This window comes from Danaus plexippus, chromosome 2 (assembly GCF_018135715.1).
Source record: "Danaus plexippus chromosome 2, MEX_DaPlex, whole genome shotgun sequence".
NCBI classification, from domain to species: Eukaryota; Metazoa; Arthropoda; class Insecta; order Lepidoptera; family Nymphalidae; genus Danaus; species Danaus plexippus.
Window position 1 is genome coordinate 9,436,319 of NC_083537.1, and position 25,810 is coordinate 9,462,128.

Genomic DNA, 25,810 nt, shown 5'->3' on the forward strand with positions numbered 1-25,810 from the left:
AGCCCGGGTTCATACTGTGATCATGAGAATCGTATTGACTTACGCTTCACTGAGCTGTCAAATTTAGATTCGTTTATAACGTCTTAACGAAATACTATTTTTTTATTTTTAGTTTATTCTGTTTTTATTTCTATCAAAATATTTATCTTAATTTAATTCGTTGAAAAAGTTTTGGGCATTATTATTATTTATTTCCAAAAATATATTCCGTAACTGCGTCCAGAATCTGTCATTATTCATAAGGCTTCGTTTATTATTCATAATATTCAAAAGTGTTTAACGCTCAACCGTCCAATGATACAACCAAAACATTACCAAATATGGATTAAAGTTACAAATAGTAGTGTAGTGGTCATAGTGAATACAGGAGCTTAGTGACCTGCCGTGTAAGTTTCGCAGCGTGTCAGCGACCACCCACGAATCCCGGTAAGACATGTCACAGAAATTACATTTGTAATATAGTATTTACTACAGAAACTTTATAGAAAATTTATATACTTTTTTTTGCATTTAATATTTGAATTCTGGGCACGTATAAAGGTATAAAATAAAACATTATTAAAAATCAGTTTAATACAACTCCAATTTATTGCTAATTCGTTTTAAAGAATTGCGTTACTTGAAAAATTACATGAATTTTTCGATATAAGCACCATCAATGAAATACAATTCATCACAGACGGACCACAGAGTATCCCCACAGCAAACTTATATATAAACTATTTTTAATCCCTTCAGAGTTATTTGATTCCAAACAGATTTCTAAGGCTACAGTTATACAAAGCTAACGGGCCTTAGATTAAAACTTTTGGGAGTCTCTGTCTTATTCTATGTAGATAGATATTTATGAGTGTTTCAATAAAGGAAACTTGTATTGTATTTAGTTTATTATATAAATGTTTACGGAAACCAGTCGACACAAAACTGGGGTAACAAGAGTAAAATGTAAATTAAATTTTATGTAGAAGGTATCCACCTGGTACTTTCATAGAGGCGATAAAATTTATAACAAATATATATAATGGATCCATTAAAATAGATCTGTAATGAAGGTCTTTAAAGTCACTATAAATATCTTACAAATGAATGCTGGGTAATAAATGGCTTCTCAGATTTCAACTATTAACATAGCTTACCACTGCGAAAAGAATTTCAACTATGTTCTTGAGAATTCAGAAATTAACCAAAGATTTATTGACTTGGTTTTAATAGCATCATTAATATAAATAAACGAAAATTGCTTAATTGATAATAAAATGGCAAATATTTCGGCTGGTTCTTATGTAATATTTCAATAACAGATCGCGTTGTCAGGTGAACACGGCCTAAAGCTTACGATTAAGATTTGGAACAAGCAGAGCCGTCAATTAGAAGCATTCTAAGTCACGCCTATACTTGTAATTTCACAATTCCCTTTATCTCGAACATCGAGCACGAAACTCGCCAGCCTAAAGTGACGGTACCACCGGCCGCCATCTCACCATCTGACCTACTACAGCCAGTCAATTGGCAGAACATTGGAAAATATATATAATTATAGAATAGTAACGGAGAATTTAAGTTAGTGAAATAATTTTATATATAGTAATGTAATGTGTTGGTCACAAACTAAACGACTTTGTTGTTTCTTTCAGAGTTGATGTGTCGGTTGTAAAGACATCAGAATTGGGCACTGACATCAGAAAGACAACATAATTTTCTCGTACACCGTGAACCAGAAGCGATTCAAGTTAAATGGAACAAGCGCAGATTAACGGTACGTCTAATCAATGTGAATAAATTGTTGGAGTAAGGATTAACATCTTATTAGTTTTATAAAGTCTTATTTAAAACAGCCGCTCCCAGACGAATTCGTGCGAGCACGCTGACGTAAGTACAAAAACTTTGTAAGCCTTGTAGGCGCGCCCTGAACAAGAGAGCTTCTATAAAAAAGTACTAGTACCGTTTACAAGGCTCCATTGATTTAATGCTAACCAATAAATCTACACGAGTACATAAAATTACGATTAATTTTCCTTCAACACTTATCCCTCCAGCCGATAGATTTGTCCAGCGCAATCACTTTTTTTTCAAATCCAATTAATTACACGATCAATTTGTCACACCATACGCGTTTTGCCAAATATTTTACTGTCGTCTATTGGATATCAATTAAAATTGAGCTCTATGTGGTCCTATTAAGATATTAGATCGACGAAGGTTATGTCTTGTTTGGTTTACCTTGTCGGGGCGTTAGAGCAAAGCCCGTCGAATCGATCAGGCCAGCGTCTCCTAGATTGGGGACATCGATGATGCAATTCATTTTATCTCATTATTGTTATGCTTCGACCAATTTGACACCATACATAATTAGTTTGACCGTTGACGGAATTTGAATTTGAGAAATGTCCAGCGATAAGATAATGGTGCGTGTGTAATGAGTGAAGGGATATACGACGCGAACAAAGAAGTATGATAATATTCAGAATTATTAAAACAAAAACAAGTTTGTCCTATATTCTGGTACATTGCATAACACGACCAGAAAACTCAAAGGTCGTTCATGTCCATACAGATTTCTGTTATGAATGTTGTATGCAGGACACATTTCAAACACTCGCACCTTATGCTATCTGGCATTCAAGCTATAGATATAAAAATAAAATGATCCGAGCTGATCGCCGCATCCATCACGCACGGAGTCTAATAGACGTTATAAATAAAACAAAAAGCTCATCCGATACCACCGAAGAATGTCTGCCACTAATCAAATTAGTTGAAATAAATTAGACGCTGTTTTGAACAACGCTAGACAACTTTAAATTGTAATGGACGGATCTTATTTGAGTCTGTTTTTCTTAGTCTTTCTCTCTTTTTTGAATATTCATCAAACGGTCTTTGTTTTAATTTATATCTACCCCAGCTATCCAACTTACGTGACGTGTTCACTGCACTCCAACCTTTCTCGTTATCGACTTACGCTTACCTTTAATTTAATGGCCACTTAATTTACTTCACAGTCAACCGAGATTTATAGAATCGCTACTGATTTAGGAATACTTTCCAAGTGGATTTAAACATATCTATTAATATAAATTAAGCTCGGAGTTGTCTATTCATTAAGAGAAAAATAGCTATAAATTTAATGTGAATTACTAATGACAATTTTAGATTGGAACTAACAAAGTTAATAGTAATAATAGTTTACAGTTTTTGGTATTCTGTTTAATGTAAACAACTCAATACGTTTTTGGTAAATATAAAGTTCTCAAACTATTTCATCGTCAAACAGTAAAATTATGTTACCATTAATACATCTTTGCGTTTCAAATTATTTTATTTACATAAAGAAATAATGAGAAATGTAAAATTATTGATTTGATAGTCTGCTATTAGTTAATACCGATGTTGCGTGCACATAAACATCTTGTTAGAATTCACGACGGTTTCATTCGAGATACGGCCAACATAAAGTAGCTAATAACAGTACTCCCAACTAGCAACGACGTTACTTTTTGCTTAAAATACATTAAACGCCAATTTTGTCCTCGACTTACATCGCTGAGACAATGAAGGTAGTCTGGAGATATCTTTTTTATTAACACTGACGACTTTCACTTAACATCTGAATAATAAAACTAATAGTTCTCACTTATAATACGTGCCCAAATAGAACTCTCTGTTTACTTTTGTTCCTATTAGTAGCAAGTAATAAGAATCGCCGTCGGCGTAGGAGCGAGTGCCGTTGGTGGCAGTTAATCATTTGATCAGACCATTATATAGATAGCTGTGTAGTATTCATATTTATATGAAGACATTAGTTTGCATAATCGCTGCTTGATCTGGAGGCGAGGAGCTGGGTGTACAATCAATCAAGTGTACAGTGTATGAAGGAGGCAGAGAATTCAAATTCAGCTTGTGGCAATTTGCAAGGAACGGAACAAAGATCTCTCATTTAATCAGTGTTCAGAATTCAATTGTAAAGTCTTTTATCGTATTAATTGTTTTTCATAAATTATTTTGTTACTGCAGATGTTTTTTGTTGATCAACTAACGTGAATGTATCAGAATATTAATAACAAAAATGAAATGATTTGTTTTGAGATATTTCAAACATGACTTCCATCAACCTAGCACTATGAGGTCATAATCGCACTCAATGAGATTTCTTGTGTTTTAAATAAAGTATGATTTATGAACAGATGATAACGTTTTTGTTGACGTTATTACTACATTACATTTGATTTGCATTTAACAAATATTTTATAATGAAACATCTTGTTATGAAATGATGGCTATGTACGACTTCGAAACGAAATTAAAGATAGGTCCACACAAACGTGGGAGGACAAGTTCTAGAACAAAAAAAACTTGCCTAATTGAGTCTGTTGATAGTATTAAGAGGAGTTTGATTGTCTTTAAAATAAAATTCTATATATTTACTCTCGAAGCCGTAGTGTATTCTCATCCTTATACTGTGCATCCAACCTGGTGACTGTTAGTAAATTCTTCCTGCATTTGGAATTCATTAGATGCATTCTCTATTCAAATGAGTATAATAAATACCACAAAACACTTTAGTGGTATTGTTCGTTCGTGTGGTCTGGGTTTTATATCGCCACTTTACTTTAAGGCTGTTATTATAACTATATTAGCAAAGAAATACTGTTTGCCTAAAACCTAAAACTAACCTAACTTAAACTTATCAATTCTCCTTGAAAAAAATATGCAAAATATATTAATCAATTTCATAATTATTTTAGACAAAGTTAAAATTGCAACATTGTCCCGATAACAAGTATAGGTATATTTTACTGAATCCTGTATTTAAAGAGAAGAGATTTTAACAGTTACTTCATTATAAATGACTACTACACATGAGACGAAAAGTCAATCCTTGCGGATCCTTCTCTAAATAAAAAAAATAATACATATTAAATTATTTAATCTAAAATTTAGTGCTAAAATTTCAATGTTTAAAACTACAAGCAGGTAAAAAATTTAATCCAAGGAACAAAAAAACAAAAAGTGTCTGAATCTGTCTAGTGGCTCAGAACAATTTTTGTGGAACACAGCTATCGTTATTTTCATATGCCATTAAAGATTGTGAAACTTGTTAAGTGGCGAGAGGTTAGTTTTGGATATTAATGTTCTCCAAGTAATCCTTCAAGTACTTAACAAACATAGAATTGTGTATATGAGACATTTAAGAGCAAACAACAAATAATGATGACGAGGATGAGAGATACTCGTACGTTTATGAAGGCCATTATACTCGTACGTTTATCCTTAACATAAAATCGGATAAAAACTATTAATGTGATAATTACAGAGACTTCTTAAACATTCCTCTCATTCTTGTCTTAATTAAAAATTTTAATTTTTGAAATAGTAAGTGTTAAAATAGCAAAATAAATGCATAAATGCGCAAGGGGTAGTATTAGATGGAATGTTTATTATGAAGCTGAATTAATAACGAGAATTATGCTGTGTTATTGGTCCGCTGGCAATCAGGGCGCGCCGCGGGCGAAACTAGTGCGCATAAAACAAAACTGTTAAGAAGTAAAGTGCTAAAACACGTTATTGGAACGGCGACAGATATAAATTAATTGAATATTTAAGCTTTTGATGGCAATTGATGAATGTGAATTATTTAAAGTCCTTTTAGATACAAAAGAATTCGCAGTAGCTTTTATGTTTTGTTAAACACTAGACAAGTGATTATTATGTAGCGGGGTATTGAGTTATTACAAACATTTGTAAATAGCAACCTGAATACGGCCAGGAAGCTATTTTTTTCTTTATTTTTTCTTATCAGCTCGTCACATCCATTCCACGTCGGTATTAATTTAATGATAAAACAAAAACAATAAATTACAATTCATATGCCACATTCGGCGAAAATATTTAACAAAACGAACGAATGGAATTAAACCACCAAAAAACATAAAAGTATAATCGACAACAAGCCTTAAAACTTTTAAAAAAAATTTCCCTGAAAAGAATTTTAAGCGCGTAGTTTTATCATATAAGGACAAACAATACCTCTTGTATCGTCTTCACGACATCTTCTCTGTAATATATTTTTATGTGTACTCACCCTACATGAAGATAATTTTATAACAATGAAAAATTGCTAACTTATTTTTCTTTTTTTTTTCCCGACGATTAACATGTGAAAGATTAAGATTTCCTTTTTATCAAATTCTTGTGTTATTAATGTGTCTATGCTTACAAGATTAGACTCCAAATCTCACCAATTTATCGCGTTAAGCCGCCCGTTTACTTTTAATACTCTTGCACAATTCGTCTATACTTATACAATTACCTAAATGTATGCTTCAATTTATTCATAGAATTGAGAGCAATTTATGTCTGACAGTTTTGTGAAACAAAATTGATATAACCCAGGATGTTTTTATTCGATGAGTGACCCACATCGAGCGTCTGAGTCGTTCCGAGTTTGGCGGAATGAGAATGCGCTAAATATTACCATGACTCTACTATGTATCCGCATTTGAGACAGATAGATGGGTATATTGAATTTAATATAGAAATTGAATTTCGAATTACGAATCAGTATGAGTGGCGTCTGGGGATAAGGTGTAGTTAAATGTAGATCATATCTTTAGGACGGCTGGTGTAGTCATGTGAATGACTACGGAATGTTTTCTCAGGAGGCTCCTAGTCATGCATGTTACTAGCACTGAGCCACTTCGTAACTAGAATAATACGCGTTCGGAATAAATACGACTTGATCACTTTGACATTGTAGGAACATAAAATATTCCTCATATATTAATGTAATATGAGTTTTATTTAATAACTTTTGAAATACGTGAAACATATACATTTAATTTTTTTTTGTATATTTTGTAATTGCTATTGGCTACTGAACAGATGGATTTCGTAGTGTGAAAAAGTAATTGGATTTTTCCGTTTACTAAAAATGATCTGAAATAATATTTTTAACTTGCGACGCAAAAAGAGAGGTGCTTTAAGTTTTGTTTTTTTTTTCAAAATCAGTTTTCTTGTGGTTTATGTGGTCAAGTAGAGTAAAAACTTTAGCCCATTCAAAAAAGGTGCGTAGGCGTTTTTAGCGTATTAGTTATTAACCAATTAAGTGCTCACGCACACCAGTACAGTCGTAATATGAGAATTAATGCGTGGGTTTTTTTTAATTTAATTAATTTATCACAGAAGTATTGTTGCTTTATAACTTTTTGATGATTGATTATAAGAGTGAAATAGACAACGTTACGTTTTGTTATACATACTAGTAATGAATATCTATTAAACTATTTGCTGGCGGTTATATGATCTGTTAAATTTAAAGAATCGAGTTCCACCAACACATAATATAATCTTATTATCTTTTTAGGATAAGTCTGAACACCGTTCTACCTGCAAAAGAAATGATTTTAAATTTTATGTTTTATCTACTTATGTTATGAAATATATTTACATCGAACGTTTCTATTAAAATTATCAGAGCACTAACGTGACTATTTTTTTACTAGCTGTAACAAATTTAAATCTCATTTTGGTACAACGACCTCACGTCAGGAGGTCCTGTCATGAGGCTTCATCTTTTCCCGCTTATCCGTCGGAACGAGCGCTTTGTTGCGGTACTGATTATTGACCAAAAACCCGGGGTTATAGCTGACCCACGGGTCGCGGTTCAAATGACGAGCTGAATGAGTCCTTTGGGAGGCAACAGTTGTTACTTCGATTGAGATATAACTCCCACAACGGCGCATTGTATGCGTGCACGAGGGTGAGTGTATTGAATTAAACAATTAACCATGATCTATGGTACACGGGAACTTCGCTTTATACATAAGGCGTGATGGTGAAAACAGCTCGGCATTCGTTCCGGACGTGTCTATTATTATAACATGTGATGTGTCTCTCTTTATTCTTTTTAGAGTGTAAGCTATTATCTTTCTATTCTCGACAAATACGCAATGGCATTCATTGTGATGTACCAAGGTACGTGAACAGGGCGTGCCATCCCAACTCTTTATTTCAACCTACTTTCTCTATACGATAGTCGTCTGGAACAATGTGCGCATCTCAGTTTTAAACGTTTATTGTAGTTTTATCACGAATGCTACACTCATTGAATGAGGGACGGAACGATTTTATTAATGTTAAACGAACTCTTTGTTCGTCAATCAATATTTATCATTTAAAACAATTTAGCAAAAACTAACAAAATGGTGAATCAATAAGGGTTTTTTAAGTACCAAAAAAATTATTATTATAGCGATGTTATTAAAGTTCTTCTCACAAAGAAAACCCTCACACATATGTTTAGAATTAACACACATATGTGAGAAGTCTACGATATATTGTATTTTGTTGTTGCACGTAGGAAGTGAGGGTAACTCAGTGAGAATTATTTCACTGAAAGGTTTTCCGCTGCCACTGACCTTTTCACAGAAACGCGGAGAGCACGTTGGATAATTAGCGCGCATACATTATGATAATCAGCTATTATTGGCATCATTCAATTACTAATAAGGTTTTACTATCAGTCCTGTAGTTTCTTTGTTATAAAATCTAGGCATATTTTATATTTTTGAATAGAAACCAAAAAGCTTACAGCTTATATTGAGTGAAATGCAATGGCAATATAAAAATGAACTGTAAAAGTAAACTTTAATTATGTTTGTACAAGATATGGTATAAACAATGTTGTCAATAAAAGCAGCTGACGGCGACACCACGACGGTTTGATTTATCGACAAAGGGCTGAGTCGGGCCTAGTGATGTGCGGATTGAAACAATGCATCAATAGTGATGTGGCGTATCGATAAATACTTCCCGTTGAATATTTTACTCGGGTCAGATTCTGACAGCATGCATGGCTGGTCGCACCGGTTCTGAGGTGGAATTGGATCTAGGGCTGTTATAGAAGACATAACCATTTTGTTATTCTAAAAATATTCTTTTTTTAAAATTAAGTTAATATAAGTGTGCATAATGATTAAATAATGTAAGAACTATTTAAAAATCCCGTCAAACGGCTACCTTCCTATAAAGTTTTTTAAATGTAAGATGTGTAAATACTCTGTGCATATGAAATGAAAAAAAAAAACAAAATTATAAAATCGTTTTCTTCATATTTTATATACATATATATTCCTAAAAAGACGAATGTTTTATTTTTTAATTAAGACATATTTCAGTAAGAGTGATTTTATAAAAAAATATAGTATCAACCCTAGATGTTGCCATACAATTTCCGTAAACACAGAGCAAGCGATTGATAAACGCGACCAGTTGATTGAGAACACTAATTCCATCAAGATTACTTTTTATCAGCCCTTGAGGTCTAACCGTGTCGTGATGGAGACATTTTTTGATTATTATGTAAATATAAGAACTGATTTGTCTGAAAGGATTATCTTAAATCCCTTATCTACTAACGACGACAGATAGTTGATGTTGGACCAAATCTTACGCAGATATTTTGGTAACATTTGAAAAAAAAAAATTCAAGTTAGCTAAACTGTTGTAGTATAAGAATTGTTTTTTGTCTAGTTCTTCCTAAATATATAATATTAGTTGACATATTACGAAAAGAGATCCTTTCAGTAACTTCATCAACAACAACACAAAGAAATCATTTTTTTTATTTTGTTCTTATTTTTGAATGCTGCAATGACCCGAATCGTTGTGTCCGAGATCTCCACCTGGGGTTTATTATTCCCTTCTAATAAGATATTTATAGCTTCATTGTTGGGATTCGCGTGTTCCTGTTGCCCGATTGATGAGTGATCGATCACAGCACGTCACAAGCCGGTCTTTTTACATTTAGAGGCTCATTGATATCTAAAGTCTTTCTGCATGGTGTCACCTAGTTCACATGAAGTACTTTAAAGCTCTTTTGTTTCTGTGTAATGATATCGAGATATCTAATTATTTCTTTGTAATGATATCAAGATATCTAATAATTTTTTGTAACTATTTTATACTTTTTGTTATACATATCTGACAATGTTTAATTTGATCAGACATATCACGAGGTGGCAATGTACAGCCTAGAGATATTAGAATTAATTCATGTAGAGTGTTTGAAACTTGTTAAGAACTATAAAATTAAAGGTAACGTTTTAATGAAAATTCATTTTAATAAACAGGATCTTTCGATGATTTAATTAAGAACATAGTGTTGGCGATGTAATATGTATGTATGTAGTTTATGTTATAATTCCTATATAAATGTATAGAATTATTTTAGTAAATTTAAAATAAAATTTCTATAATTCTATACTGGTATTGAGCCATCATTATAAAAAACCTTATTATAGGTTCATGTTACATGTCAAAAGTTGAAGGCTGTTGAGCTTTTTTTTCCATCGATCTGTGTGTTACGTTTTTTGCTATAATTTAAGGCTATTAAATCATTTCGTACGCCTTCAACGATCCAAACTGAACATTATACGTTTAAGTTTGTATTTTTGTAAATTATTCAATACTTTCCCGCTGTTAATATAATTTGAGAAGGCTTATATATAGTGATGAAACCTTTTAGCTGGAGATAGACCCGTTCGGGGAGCAGAGGCTCTTAAACCTAAATTAATCCAACTTAAAATCCATCAAAGAGGCACGAGGCGGACACCACAAAGCCTCATTACTGAGATAATAAATATAGCGAACGCTTTTTGCGCATCCAAATAAGGCGGTTTCTATTTCGGCCGATGAGGTCAGCTTATCTCCAATCCGTTCCAATAACCCGATTGGACTATCAGCTCGATTCATGAATGAGTTTTGGCACCGATTCAAATATCTAAGGTTCATTGACCTGTTATTTAGATAACCTGGGTCTGGTTGTAAAGATCACGCTCTTGATTTTGGAGTTCCGTTGGATGGAGTTTATTCTTGTAGGTGTATATATTTTATTGATTGATAATTAGATTGCAGATTGTAATTAATTTTATCTAAATGTCTAAAGTTATTTTTTTTGTCAAAAAATCTAATTACTCAATGAAACACCTTGTCTTGCCAGTACAAGTGCGAAAAATTGTTTCTTTTTGGGGCCCTGATGGCAAAAACCAAAAAAAAAAAAATACATGCGTTCGTTAAATTAAAACTCTAAATATAATAATTTGCTTTCTGCTTCCGTAATAATCCTGTTCGGCAACATTTTAATTATTATTTGTCAGCGTTCTATTACTCACATATTACATGTGTATTCCTCAAATCTTATAAATCTTCGTTCGATGTTTTTTTAATTGAATTTCTATAAATCACACTATTTCATTTATTATATGACGGATATTGATCAAAACCTTACATTTTTTAAGAAAATAATAATAGTCACGTAGACCTATTATATCACTTTTAACAGTGCCAGCATTAAACTTTGTGTGTCATATAAATAGGAAGGGTTATACAAACAGTAAAACACGAAGTTTTATGAACGACAGGTGATATTATCATTAGAAGTGTTTTCGGCATCTGACATTAAAAAATCAATTTACAACAGAATATCTCGGGTGATGAACCGAAATCAAAACATAACTCGTTACAGGTGATTTCATTTTAAGTGTCGCTAATAATAATAAAATCGTACGGCCCTGCGTAAACATTTTAAAATTAAAATAAATTTGAATAAATCATATAGCTCCTAAGTACGCGACAAGTAACAATCAGGTCAAACGAAGTCTTGAGTAAAACTGGAGTTAATAAAGTGTTAGATTTTGAGTATTAAAATGTTGCGTACCGTGTTTGAGACCGTACCACGTTTTGTGGAAGGGTTGGTATCGCCTGGTGGTGGGCGGTGGACGGCTACGTCGATGAGGGCTGGCGCACGGGGAGGTGCAGCAGAACAGATAGAACCTCTTATCCCTGATCTTTTCAGCCGCTTTCAATCTCTCCCGAGCGAGACGACCAGCACATCGACGCGGACCTGCAGCTTCCACAACCAGCACTAAGGCCAACACCACCACAAGCCACCGCATCATCCCACCATCTCTCGCACTAGACTCACTCTGATTGATGTGCATCCATAAATTGGTAACTTGATGTGATGATTGATCTCACATCATTGCTGACAATTAACACAACGAGATTGAATTGATTGTTGTGTAAGAGCGTATCCGATTTAAAGTATATAATTATCTAAATAGAGTATGTATGTATGTCTTTAGTCTCTCGTATAGGTCACCATGAACGGATAATTCGTAACGCGTGCCTCAACACACAGCGTGCGTGCACGCCGGCTATACCGTGGTAACTGCCAGCCTAGCCGCTATGCTTGCCGCGATCTTATTTCTTCGTCGGGGTTCGCTTCTGGGATGCTAAAAATGCGCTTTTTCAACATGCTTCCGTTGACGATTATGTGTCAAACTTGTTTTATATGCGAGTTATATCCTGGAAACCGTTATGCAACCTTATTTGGAGCAACGAGAGTGTGCGAAATTACTTACACATTTTAATAAAATAAATAATTACAGAACGCTCTAAGTGATCAGGAACATCGAAGTTAAGAGTTAATAAAATACATTTAATTGTAGTTTTCCAATATTAATTTCCCGTTTAACATTTGTATATCCACAAAGTGCTTCATTACACAAGTTTGATTTACAGAATAGTATTTAGTTAAAGAAATAGATATTAAAATTTTATTTACAATATATTCTTTATATTAAAGTACTCGACTCAGTAAATGAACCTTGAAACTTAATAAGAGCTATAAATAGTAAATATTACATTAAAATAATTCAAGTTATCTTATAAATGTGTTATAAAATCAATGTCTGTTTCATATTTGTTTAATCGTTTGGTTTTAATGAATAAATAGTTGACGTTCTCTTAGTCGACTGCCAAAGTAAATGTCTTTGTTATATTTATTTAGCATGATACATTCTAATGGTAAACCTATATAGGTTCATCTTAACGGGCAGTACAACGGTATGTGTCCACTAATTTACAAGATTGCTCTGATAACGTGTGATAAGGCTTGCGGGTGGTCGGCGACACGCGTAGCTCTTATGATATAAACGGTAAGGCATATATTCGCGTGACACTCGTTAAGGTCCCTCCAGTGTTGCAACCGTTCTAGGGTGATTTAGTTTGTTGTATGTTGTCATAATACTCTTAAATATTTTATCTCAGGCGTCTCAAGAAAATAAAACAAAACGAGAAGAAATAGTATGGAAACGTTCAAATCTTATCTTTATTTGATCACTGAAATAAAAATACTGTCGCTCTGAGTGTAAACTGTTGCGGATGCTGGAATCGAGTTACGTCAGTGAGATCAATGAAACCTGATGACTTCAGTCAGAGATAAGTATTTTTGGATGATCAACGATCGTATTGTTGTCTACTTTGTATTTGACAGACATCGAAGGTCTGTATAATCGGTGTCCAAGGCCAACTTTATCTTTAAACATACTCATGAATTAAAATTGTAAGACTTAATGCCTTAGGTTTTTCATACTCGAGTCTTAATGACATAATTGTGATAAAAATATAACCGACTTAAAAATATGATGCCATGTATCATGGTTTAGGTTTAGTTTGACCAGCAAGTTATTACGTTATGCATTTTATTAACGAACACTACAATCACCAAAATACAGGTGAAAAAAAAGTCAATCCTAAATTTACGAGTACATATTTTAATTAGATAACCTTAAGGTACCAAGATTCACATTCCAACAGACTTAAGGCTTTAAAATAGTGTATGTAGACGAAAAAAAAATCCTATATGGACTTGTGTCTAAGTATTTAACTCTATATTAAAATCATCAAGTAGGCTTCACTATATTTAAATCATCAATATATACATATTATAAAACAAAGTCTCTCGCCGCGTCTGTCTGTCTGTCTGTTCGCGATTAACGGAAAAACTACTGCACCGATTATCAAACAAGTATCACCACTCGATAGTGTGATTCTGGAGGAAGGTTTTAATAAATAATTTGTTAAGTTTTCGTATTTACATTAACAGATTGTGATATTTGTTGAAGATGTCGGGAAAACATGAGCTATCTAAGAGCTTTTATCGAAAACGCTGTCTAATATCTTTGAGATATAACAAAATAATAAATGGTGCAATTCTATATCTTATATAGGTCTACGGAAAAGTCCGCGGTGGCATATGTCTATACCTTAAGGATATCATACTATATCCATTTTACATCTTTTAAAAATTGGCATTCCTAAAACGTTTATTGGAAAGCCGCTTACGTAAATACCGTAATAAGTCTTATCGAAATACATTACCTCTTTTTCGAGCCTACATCAGTCTCTGTAAATTAGTTTTGAAATCATTTAAATCAGGCGTACCATTTGAAAGTTTTCATAATATAAGTTTAATAATTTTCAAAATTAAATAGACTGTTTTATACTTTCTGTAAAGAGCCCGTGCGAAGCCGAGGTTAGTGCCCTAGTATAATTTAAAAGCAAGATATTTAATCAAATATATTATTTAATTTTTTCAGTAATACAAAAGGACTACTACTCTTGACAAGACGAGTTATGACATCGCTTACATTATTTCAACTGATCATAATGTCATATAAGGTTTCCCTAAATAATATTAAAATATTTTAGAATTAAATCTTTTACGCTTCTTGGATCTCCTGTGAAAGAATTTTAGTAATGTTCTATATAAAATATTAGTTACTTCCTGGAATAGATTGCTTACTCCGCGTATTAAAATTGAATTTACGAAAATTCTTGAGAATTCTCAAAAACCAGTTTTTAAGGTTCCGCGTAACAACAAAAGAATGGAAAAAATATAAGATCAAAAAAATATTCAATACATTTTATAGAGGCCCTTTAATTAAGCGATGGCAAAAAAAAAACTCAAATAATAGTCATACACGTTTGAGAGGTTTTCATTAAGTCATCATTTTTTTAGAGCAATAAATTAACTAAAAATACAGATTATTAAGAATTTCTGTTTATATTATATTTATTTTTTTGTTTTAGTGCAAGAAGAAAAAACGATACGGCTTCGTCACACCGGAATTTAAGATGCTAATACACGATAAAAATATTGTTGAAATAAAGAAGAGAACTTTTAAATTAATAATTTTGGATTCAATCTTCATTACAGTGTTCATAATTAAACCACAATCCGGAGATTAAGACCGTACGTTTAATTTAATATGCACAAAACCTGAAGGCTGAAAAAATATGATCGTTACCCCTACAAAACATAATCATTGGTACGTGGTATTAGCAACGTATTTTAATAATGTGTTAATTATAATTAAAAGTTGTGTTTGAATGCTTCTATTTCATCTAGTGGTCGTGGTCGTTACGGTACAATTATTTCCCGAGCACAGCCTTGGTACTAATAAGAAAATTAATTGCCTGCCAACTAAGAAACATATGTGTTTCTGCCTGTGTTCTCACTAACTGGTCCGTTTGACGAAGGCCGCTGCGACTGTTTATTGATTGTGATTGACAATGCTCTACATTCATTATAGACACTTACATTTACTCGACTCTTTGTTTTTAGATTTACCAAATATCCACAGAGATATTTTGCATAAATATAAGTAAATGAAGAGATTTACGTGTAAGTGTCAGACTGTAAGTGCAGTCATAAATTAAAGGCCAGAACTCGTGACTCGAACTCGGTTAGAAAACTAGTAACGGAATATCAAATAGGTAATAAAACATTTTATAGCGCTTTTTTAATTAAATTGTATTAACGTCAATGGCTATCGAGATGGAAACTTCGATAAGTAAATAGTTTCGGTCATTGTCTTTGAAGTCTTCCATCATACCTTATTGGGTGGATTGAAAAGCTCAGTCAGTAACGAGACAGTTCAGGATATCCGGTGCAGCTCAATGGCGATTGTTAAGAGATGCGTGCAGATTGCTAACCGGTTTGAGCTCTATATCTTATGCACTTGTTTACTTATAACATTGTACGAGTCAATACATGTCCTGAGATTTAATATATTGGTGGACGAGTATAACATTTATGTTGTTTACAATTTCAGTAAATTTTGAACTGACCAACATTTAGACATTTTTTTTAAAGGTGGCTAATGAGCAAATGGCCTACTTAATGAAAGGTAGTCGCCGTTGCCCAAAGATATCTGCAACGTAAGAGATGTTGCGGTTGCGTTGCCAATTTTGATTATGGAAGAGAGGGAGGAAAGGGTGGGAAAAGGGAGAAGGAAGCGGGCTCCCTCACTCGTCGGACGACACGCAGCCAAAAAAGGCTACTTCACACCGATCTTCTGTAAGTGGGTGTTATTTCCCCGGTCAAGCCAGCCCATGTTCGAGCTGTCGTAACTGACCACGGCTAGGTTCTACCACCATTAACATTTTTTCCAGACATGTGCAAGTGAATGTAGGAACAAAGTAGTGCAGATATAAAATTTGCCCTAATTATCAATTAGAGTTGACAAGCTATACTTAATTACAGTGATAAAAATAGAACAATTAAATTCTTGCGTTCACATATTTTTTTGCTTAAGACGGTTATAAGTCTTGTCGTTTTTAAAAAAAAAAGATTCACACACATATACCGATAAAAAGTTTTAAGTAGTCCGTAAAGCAGGTGTGACTCAAAAGTACGTTAAAAGAGAGTAAACAGTTATCCTCTCGTAATTAATCTCAGTCAATACAGTCCGACTGCAGGCAGTAAACAATCCGCACGTGAGAGACGGAGCGACGCCTGCGCCTGCGCACGTCGGACGCTAATTATAGGATTGAAGATTGCGCTTACAACATTTATTATTGTATTATTTGATAACAACATAACACGGAATGTTATGATTAACTGAAACATGATTTAATACTATAACTTCCATATAAATTACGATGTCTATTTTAGTTGCACTGTTAGATGCTTTTGTTCAAAATATGAATAGCAATACACGAAGCCCTCCATTGGTCAGACGATTTAATGCATACGTGAAAATAAACGCTAAAGAGATTTAACAAACCACACCATACTAAACCTTACGCAGCGTTTCTCATATGTGGTTTGTAATTCATCAAAGAAGCGCCCGCCATCTGGCGAACTGTTGCTCACGACGTTAACCGCATTACATCAAAAGGTGATAAATACTCCAAACTTCACTGTGATATTATTAAGCGAACATAAAATATGTATTTTTATGCATATATATAAATGTACAAGCTTAAGGTATATTAAATACTATTACTAAAGAACTGCGTCTGGAAATGTAGGCGTCATTATCCCAAACATAATAAGGACGTTTGAAAGCAATCGGGTCTTCGAAGTAATAACTATGTTTGCAAACTTAACTTTTCAATCTACTACAGAGAAACATGCGATGTGAGTTGCTGAAGGCATTCTATTTGTTACTTGGCCAAGATCAATAGTTGCCAGTTTAGATTAAATGTTTAGCATATAGAGTATAGACTATGTATACGTACAGTTGAATAACATTCTAAGAAATTATTGTGCTACGATTGCATGTCCTAGGAGTGCAGGTCAAAGTTTTAGTAGATATTCAATGATTAATTCACTCTTAGTAAATGTTCATTTCAAATAAAAATCCTAATATTTATGGCAGACATTTTAAAGCTCAAGTATTATTTTTAAACATGTGCTATGAACAATGAATGGCTAGTGCGTAGAATTTTATTGCAATTAAAAGCGATTATCATAATTTTGAGTCTGTGTTCGGCAAATTCTGTTAATTATTATTTTGTAATTGAATTCTGTGGTCTGAACTAAAATATATAAGCGGTGGTCAGTGTGAGATCCTCTTTGATATTGCCGCGGCGTACTTTGCATCCTTCGGTTATAAATAATCGGCGCAATAACTTCCAAACTAATCTATGTAAGTATACATAGTGGGATAAAAAAGTTAGCGTGGATTTATGGAACTACGAATCATTTCAAACATCGTTCGCAATGAACTGAACAATTTGAGGAAATTATTCAATTTATATAAATAAGAATTACGAGTATAGTGGGATACCTAAAGTAAACAAGATATCCAACTATCATTCTTAGTCTCAATCTGCGATCAAAATTAGATAAAGGATACATAATAAATCCAACAATTCACATTACGAATTCATGTTTACTAAGAATGAAATTTCGTTAACCAAATACCCCTGGAAATTTCAGGCTGAGATCCTTCGTTTACTCCACGGACACAAATAGAGATGTGGTAAGAAAAGAATTGCACATAACATATTTTGAGCACAAAGAGTTTATTTTGACATTTTCATGAAGAATGAGTTAGAGATATATATAATTAACTTAATACACTCAGTAGCATCGACTCTATGGTCATACAAAGTTTGTTACGATTTTGCAATAGATTATTCTTGGCAGAGATAACACCAATACTGACAATATTTTTGTTCATTGCGTTCCGCTTATTAATTAAAACTATCCTCTGACAATAATTAGGTATTAATACATTAATACATTTGCGCTTTACTCGCGGACAAAACATATTGTGTAAATTTAATTAAAGAAGGATAAGCTTTCCATCTATTACATAAAGTATTGACGAGTTGACCGGCCCTCGGACTAAGCACTCGGTTGAAACGTCGGGATTATGTAGATATACAATAATAAAAAAAATAAAAAATATTAAAAATTAAAACTGTGTTTTATCCGAAAAACCTAGTTTCATTTGAACAGCACCACAAAAATTTGTTGTGGATTGGAACGATCAAATATGTGGTGCTGAGGTGGAAGAGGACTTCATATTGCAAAGTCTGCAAGCCACTTTGAACCTGGTATTGAAGGTAGCCTAAATTTGTATGGTTTCAATTACAATTCCCGAAAACATTATCAAAATCATGATGTTTATTTTGTTAGTACAATTAGTTTATTAATCTGAAATCCCTATACATTTCTTGTTCTCATAATTCGTGGACTGTCATGAATGATAAGACTAATTAATAAGAATAGATGTAAATAAAATATCTTGTCACATAATAAAGTTTGGTAATTAATTTTTCGCGAGTTTTATTCATTTAAATGAAACTAGTATTTTTTTTCGGATAATCACTCGTAGTTTATCCGAAAAATACTAGTTTCATTTAAATAATTAATTTTTCCCTCTACTTGTACTTACCTATTAAAATAATAGTTTTAAAATAATGAAACATAGTACAGTAGTCTTTAAACTTTTTATTCCATTATTTTTCATTAACTTAAACGTTTGTTTTTTCTTAATTCTAAGGGAATGTAGACTTGAGAATTTGGTTTTAATTTAAAGTCGCTACTTCACACGATCTGACACACATATATGGTCTAGAGCCTAGACAGACATCCTGACAATAAACATATTCCCTAACCTTAGAATACTTGGAATAAGATCTAAGACTTTCGCGAGTTTTATTTATTTCAATGAAACTAATATATTTCGCATATACTACGCGAATTTTATTATTTAAAAAACTACATAATCCCGACGTTTCGGTTACTTTTTAGCAACCGTGATCACGAGCCGACGAGATAACGTCGGGATTATGTCGTTTTTAAAATACTTGGAATACTTTTTTTTGTACACAACACTAAAAACAGCTTGAATGACTTCTAATCCGATGCCCTTTTGCATTTTTGCATAGTGTGAAAAATACAGTAGGTACTCGTTCATTATAAACCCATATAATAAATAAAAAAGGGAAATCTTTTATATATTTTTTTTGTAGTAAAATAATGTTTTACTAAAACAACAATGCTGACGATATAAATGTGTATGTATGTAAGTCTGTACTTACTCAAACAGCCAGTAGTGGACAGGTTGTAGTGCTGTTCTAGACACGTGTCGCATCGAGGCGGAGCGGCCCCGGACATACAGGGACACTCCCCGTGCTCCGTCCCGCACATTGCACTTGACGAGCCCGCGCCGCACGCACACAGGGGACAGCCCGCCGACACGTCTGTAGTTACGAGAATTTAGGATTTCGATAAAAAAACTCAAGGGAAAAGTAGTTATTCCACTTGCATGATTTATATAGACGCTTATTTTATTTGAGTATCGCAGCTAATCAACCAAGTTTGAATTCTATGACAATATCTCAGAGATAGTATGCATAGATCTTGGTTTACTTTCACTAGTGTCACATAACAGTTGAATAGTATATTACCCTCAGTTCGCATTTCCGGATACGATGCGTAAACAGTTTTTCGGTCATATACATATGTTCGTATTAGCATAAATTATCAAATAAAGAACGGAAAATTCGTCGTTTGTACTCGTGGTGTGACGATGCCAAGTTGTACTTAAACCTCTTGATCCGCAATATCTTTCCATGCATTTTGACGGAAAGTCTAAGAGTGTCTACATATAATATTTAACTAGTTCCTGCTCTTAACCAACATTATTACAATTGATTGTGACCTACATTGGTGGACACGAGCTTGAGTAGTTTCAGAGTAAAGAAATTAGCGGTTACTAGGTTGCAGAAAATCTGCATTCAAAAGTTTCGAACCTTTTCACTTTTTAGGATAAACGTGTCTACCGTCATTTTAGAACACTGAATCATCGTTTTACATTTCTTCGAGACATACAATGGACACACTGATCTTATAATTACGAACTGCAGATAGTTTTGTTGTAAAATTGTTCTTTCTGAAACTGCTTAATTTTTAGATTATATACACAGTTAATGATGTATATTTAATATAAATAAGACAAAGCTACACCTCAGAACTCCTTTAACCAATAATTAGATGTTTGTGAGTGTAAGTAATGTGAATTTCATATAATGGGTCTTTTTTTGTCTGCTTTATTTTATCTTATTGCAAATAATTTATCCCAGAAATGTCATTTGGCAAGAACGAAGATTGATTATAAATTATTTTTACTATCTTTTATAACTTTCGATCTTTCTGGTCCACTAACAATTTATGATTGTGTCATGACACATATCTGTTTCCTATGTGTATTCCATAACATTGTATTCATGCTTAAAATACTTCACATAATATTTAAACTTCAGCAATATAAGTGTAACGGAAAGTACCCGTATATTATCGCGGCCTAAAGTGGAAGTGATGCCGTCAATAAGACGTCGTCGTGGTAAATAGATAATTTATATCTACATTCGAATAAATTTCACAGTACATGTAATTCACATAATCTCACGTTGAACTCTTATAAATTTTAATGTTAATGCTCTTACTGCCGTGTCCTGTGGCGCAGACATTACAGGCTCTTCCCGTCCAGCCAGGTGCGCAGGCGCAGTGCCCAGCGCGAGGGTCACACGCCGTTGACAGCGCTCCCAATCCACATCCACATGCAATACAGGAGCCATTGTCTCCACCGGACCAATAGCCCTCCTGGTAAATACAGATGACTTTGGACTCAGTGACAGTATAAAATATTTTTTATTTAATTACCTTTCTTAAGAAATGTTTCAAATCGAAACCTTACTAGCCGTTATAAACAGATTCAATAAAAAAAAAAAGATTTTTGCTCCTACAATCCACGGTCACAAAATATAACACTTTAACCTTTATAAATTTATACTATAATTCCAGACCTGGCACTGATCGCAGCGCTCCCCCTCTGTATGTGGCGGACACACGAGGCAGGCGCCCGACTGCGGATGACACGGACCTCCACCGCAATCACAGGGCAGACACGAGCCTCCCACTGTAGCCGGCGAACCCCAGTAGCCCGAGTCGCAACTATAACAAATAAATATACAATCCCGAAACCTCACCAAATCTTATCCAATCTCTAATGGCTTTTATTTCAAATTTCTCTTACATCTCGCAGTGATCTCCAGCGTATCCATCCGGGCATTGTGTGCACACATAATCATCACCAACAGCCGCCGCCAAGGCGCAGTTAGGACTGAAGTTATTAGACAGCTCATACAGAGGACACGCGCATGGTTTACAAGCACCCTACGAAGGAGATAAAAATATAACGAACTCATAATAATTGGAACATTTATTTGGATGTTAGTGATTGGAACACTTACTTGGACGGGGTTACCGTAATGTCCTGGGAGACATCGTTCGCAATGCGGTCCGGTGGTATTATGTTGACAGGGGCCACAAGGACCATTTACTGAAGACACGTTTTAAATGTTATAACATATCTTTTTAATAGTCGGTATTACACTATATAGAAATGACAATATTTATTACTACTACGTGTGTGTGTAATAAAACCAACCAGAGTCACAATCAGCGTGCATGTTGCAGTCACACGGCACGCACTCAAAGGCGGGGGAAGTTCCGGGAGCTCGCTCTAGTCGCACGTGTCCCGCCGCACAAGTCTCGCACTGTGTCCCCGCGTGTTGAGGAGCACACGTACAAAGTTCTCTTACACCACCCTCGGAACCTCGTATATGAGCCCGCTCCAAACGAACCTAATGATTTATGTTAAATATGATAAAAGGTCATTTTGCATACAATAAAAAAAAATTTTAGAATGCTATGCTATGGGAATATTGCTAGATTTAGATACATATACATATATACACGTTTCCGTGGATGGAGTTGTAGGTTTCATTCAATTAAATAATATGACAGTCTGAAAAAAAAATTCTACATAAAAGCGATTGATTTATTACCTCATCCTGATCAAAATGAAAGTGTGCTCGAATCATGACTGACTTTAAGTTACTCATCACGTCCATAAGCTGCGACCGTGAAGCTACCTCCGAATTCAAATACCACCCTCCCTCTTCAAGAGGAGCCACTAATTCTATCAGACCAGGCGTTTCATAGCTTGTGTTGCCGTAAGTCAGCTTAATTCCATCTGTAATTCAAAAGGATGAAGTTCCAGTAATCAAAGTATTTTTCATTAATAATTTCTAAATAAAAGTATGGATCAGATCAGATGCGAAATAAATTAAAAACTATATTTTTGTAAGGTGGCCGTAGTAAGGCATTGATAATTTAAACATCCGGTTGAATATTATAAAAACTTTTAAATAGACCCGTCATAAATATTCTGAATCAAACAATGAACACATATAAAATCACAACTTAAATCTATTTGTTTCTTCTAAGTTTAGTTCCGCAATTAAAAATGTGAAAAAAAACTCACCGTTTCCAACGAGTATAAAATCAGGAGCTCGACTTGCGCTTCCTCCCGAGTCTCCTCGAGCGATACCCCAAGCTAATTGAGACAGTAGCGTTCCGCCATACAAAGACAGCTGCTGCCCAGTGAGGTACGAAGTGACGAAGTAATATGACTCCCAACCCTCCACCTAAGAGAGACATTTGATAATTTGGGGTTATATTTAAATGAAGTTAGCAATTTATCCAGGGAAACAATATAATTTCACAAATTTGAATCAGATACTTACCTCATAGCTTATAAGGTAAGGTTTTCCCTTGTCGTCTACGGAAGGTTCTAACGTCTCTGAACTGTTGTTGTCACTTATCATCCACTCGTTACCAAGAGGAAACGCGATCTGCCCTCCAAGTCAAAGTTTATTTTAATGCCAAGATTTTTGACAAGTTAATAATTTTATATTAAATATATCAATTTGCAGATAGATATATATTACTATGCATACTACTTACATCCGGGCCGGGTCTTGGATCTGATTCACAATGAGAGGCGACGTGCGAGCAGTAGCAAGCTCGACAGCCTCCCGGAAGAGATGAACTCAACCCGAAGTGTCCCGGGGCACAAGTATCACATTTCTCTCCGATCACATTGACCTGTAACATGCGGTTTTTTATAAACATTAACGACTGATTATTTTAATTATTTTAATTCAGTATTTTTTGGGTACCTTGCACTCGCAAATGTCATCGCACACCCTGCCAGGGTCAACAATACCTCGCGGATCACATTTACATGTTGCCGTGGTCACCTCCACTAAACAATTTGGGAATACTGCGTTTGGATTTTCACACTTTTCACACTGAAGGCCGGTGAATCCTGGGTTACAGGTGCAGACAATTTGATGAAGTTTTTTATTCCACTTACAGGTACCTGTTAACAAAAATTTCGATTTAACTATAAAAATATTTTTTTATGAATGAGGTTATTAACTACAGTTAGTGAATGTTAAATGACAAAAGTTTCTATAACGATAAATGTATTAAATTACGTGTTATTAGGTAACGTACTATTGATTATATTTAATTGGAGCTGTAGTTTTTAAATGTGTTTAAAATTGTTGTTATTACAAACTATAAAATAGGAACGGAAATATTATACCATCTGAGCCTTCAGGATCGCAATCGCAAGGTTGGCAAGGGTCGTCAGGGAAGACATTGTAGTAACCGAAGAGACAACGATTACATAGCGGTCCGGCTCTGTTATCCTATAATTATAAAAACATGAGAATTAAATTAAAGATTGGCGATAAAAAATATTGTAATGAATTATAGACTTACTGTACAGTTAACGCACAATATAGCGCCAGTATCGTCATATGAGCAGGCCCCTCTTTCTCCACAGGAACACTCATTCTTCTCCTGTGTTATGTCACAGGATTGACCATCGTGCCAGGGTGCTCCCGAACAGCAACGTTGACAGTGGGCGCCGCATGTGCCATGCAGACATGAACATTTTGCACTCTGGACAGGATTATGTTTTGTTAATTATACATAAGATTTTCACACCTAAAATGAGACTTTGGTGGTCGAGTAACTACGCGATTTTATTACTTTAGTTTCATATTTTCCCCGAATTTCGATTACTTTGCAGCAACCGTGACGACGTTGACCATATGACTATTCACAAGATGAAAGTGTTTTTGAAACCTAATAGTTCTAAACCCATTTCCTTTAGAACTCTTGTAAAATACAATTTAATATCACAGTGAGATATCACAATAAACACTTCTGTATGAGAAGAAGAATAAAATAAAGGACATATTTTATATCAGATAAGATATTTGTCAAACAAACGTTTAAAGTACAATGAACGTCAGTCACAGGAATATTAGAAAGCTTAATCGAAGAAGATGAAGGTTGTGCTAACTTTATTGTCCACAATGCAGTGGTCAGCGTGTCCATGGCACAGACACCTTGCTGCCAGGGTGAGTTCTCTGACTGTATAATACTGATGCCTCAGAGGGGAGTGAGCCGCGCGAAACGAGATTCGCACCCGGCGAGCCGTCACCCCTTCACCCATACCCACATGCATCTGGAATAACAGTAGACACTTCCGCGTTATTACAATGATGATGCTTTGCTGCTGTGTTGAAAGTGACATCCAGTTAGCATTCATTAATATAATTTTTATTTAATTTAGAGAATAGAATTTAATTGTGTCATACTATTTATGGTTAAAAAATTAAAAATCTGTTGTTTTTCATTGAGGAGAACATAATATGTATCTTATTGCTTGGCATAATTCAATAATTATGATAATTATTGTTGAATATTTTCTGTTAGAAAGTATAACAGAGCAAAACGCTACTTTTCACAATAATTAACCATCCTGCAATACAAAGATATTAATGTGCACTTCGTGGCTCACCGCAGGCAAAGACGCACTTTGGACTTAAGAAGAAATAGAAAAATGTTATAAGGAACACTAGCTTAATGTCGTAAAACAAAGTCGTCTAAGATCTGCACTTTTGCGCATATCACAACTAAGGTAGTGGATAGGTAACGATTACATTTTCTTAGTTTATTTATTAGACACCTAGCTCTTAACAAAAATACACAGACTTCATTAATGATAAGCTATTTAAAGTTATAAGAAACCCCCAATCTGTAGAAGCACTGCATCTCTAATGAAGTATTTTCTTACAAATAAAAAATCTTTTTTAATACAAATATCAAACAACTCGGAAGTCAGTACTTTAAAAACGTGATGAACAACTCTATACATGTCTTTGAGTCAATTAAATATTTTATACAATTAAAACATTTTATTTCTATGACTCAACGTTTAGGAATTCAATGATTGAGTGC

At 34.1% G+C, this 25,810-nt stretch overlaps 1 protein-coding gene and 1 long non-coding RNA gene across 3 annotated transcripts in view; one reads left to right on the forward strand and one right to left on the reverse strand.

The window, feature by feature from the left end:
• Window positions 1–25,810, reverse strand: part of LOC116779426 (laminin subunit alpha lam-3) — a 74,281-nt gene that overhangs the window by 23,675 nt on the left and 24,796 nt on the right. Inside the window, exons 5-18 of one of the 2 annotated variants that reach the window (XM_061523371.1) lie at window positions 24,870–25,034; window positions 24,281–24,463; window positions 24,102–24,207; window positions 23,671–23,873; window positions 23,456–23,596; window positions 23,236–23,343; window positions 22,974–23,136; window positions 22,495–22,682; window positions 22,095–22,290; window positions 21,898–21,986; window positions 21,681–21,820; window positions 21,451–21,598; window positions 21,091–21,247; window positions 19,684–19,845 (exon numbers count right to left, since the gene is read on the reverse strand). In XM_061523371.1, coding sequence (XP_061379355.1) covers window positions 19,684–19,845; window positions 21,091–21,247; window positions 21,451–21,598; window positions 21,681–21,820; window positions 21,898–21,986; window positions 22,095–22,290; window positions 22,495–22,682; window positions 22,974–23,136; window positions 23,236–23,343; window positions 23,456–23,596; window positions 23,671–23,873; window positions 24,102–24,207; window positions 24,281–24,463; window positions 24,870–25,034 — 2,149 coding nt within the window. Of the gene's footprint in view, window positions 1–19,683; window positions 19,846–21,090; window positions 21,248–21,450; window positions 21,599–21,680; window positions 21,821–21,897; window positions 21,987–22,094; window positions 22,291–22,494; window positions 22,683–22,973; window positions 23,137–23,235; window positions 23,344–23,455; window positions 23,874–24,101; window positions 24,208–24,280; window positions 24,464–24,869; window positions 25,035–25,810 lie in introns of those variants that run through there. The other variant, XM_061523370.1, reaches the window with a different exon arrangement.
• On the forward strand, window positions 1,315–15,126 carry LOC133319347 (uncharacterized). Its single transcript, XR_009752992.1, has 3 exons — window positions 1,315–1,560; window positions 1,635–1,756; window positions 14,932–15,126. It is a non-coding gene; the product is annotated as an uncharacterized LOC133319347 (long non-coding RNA).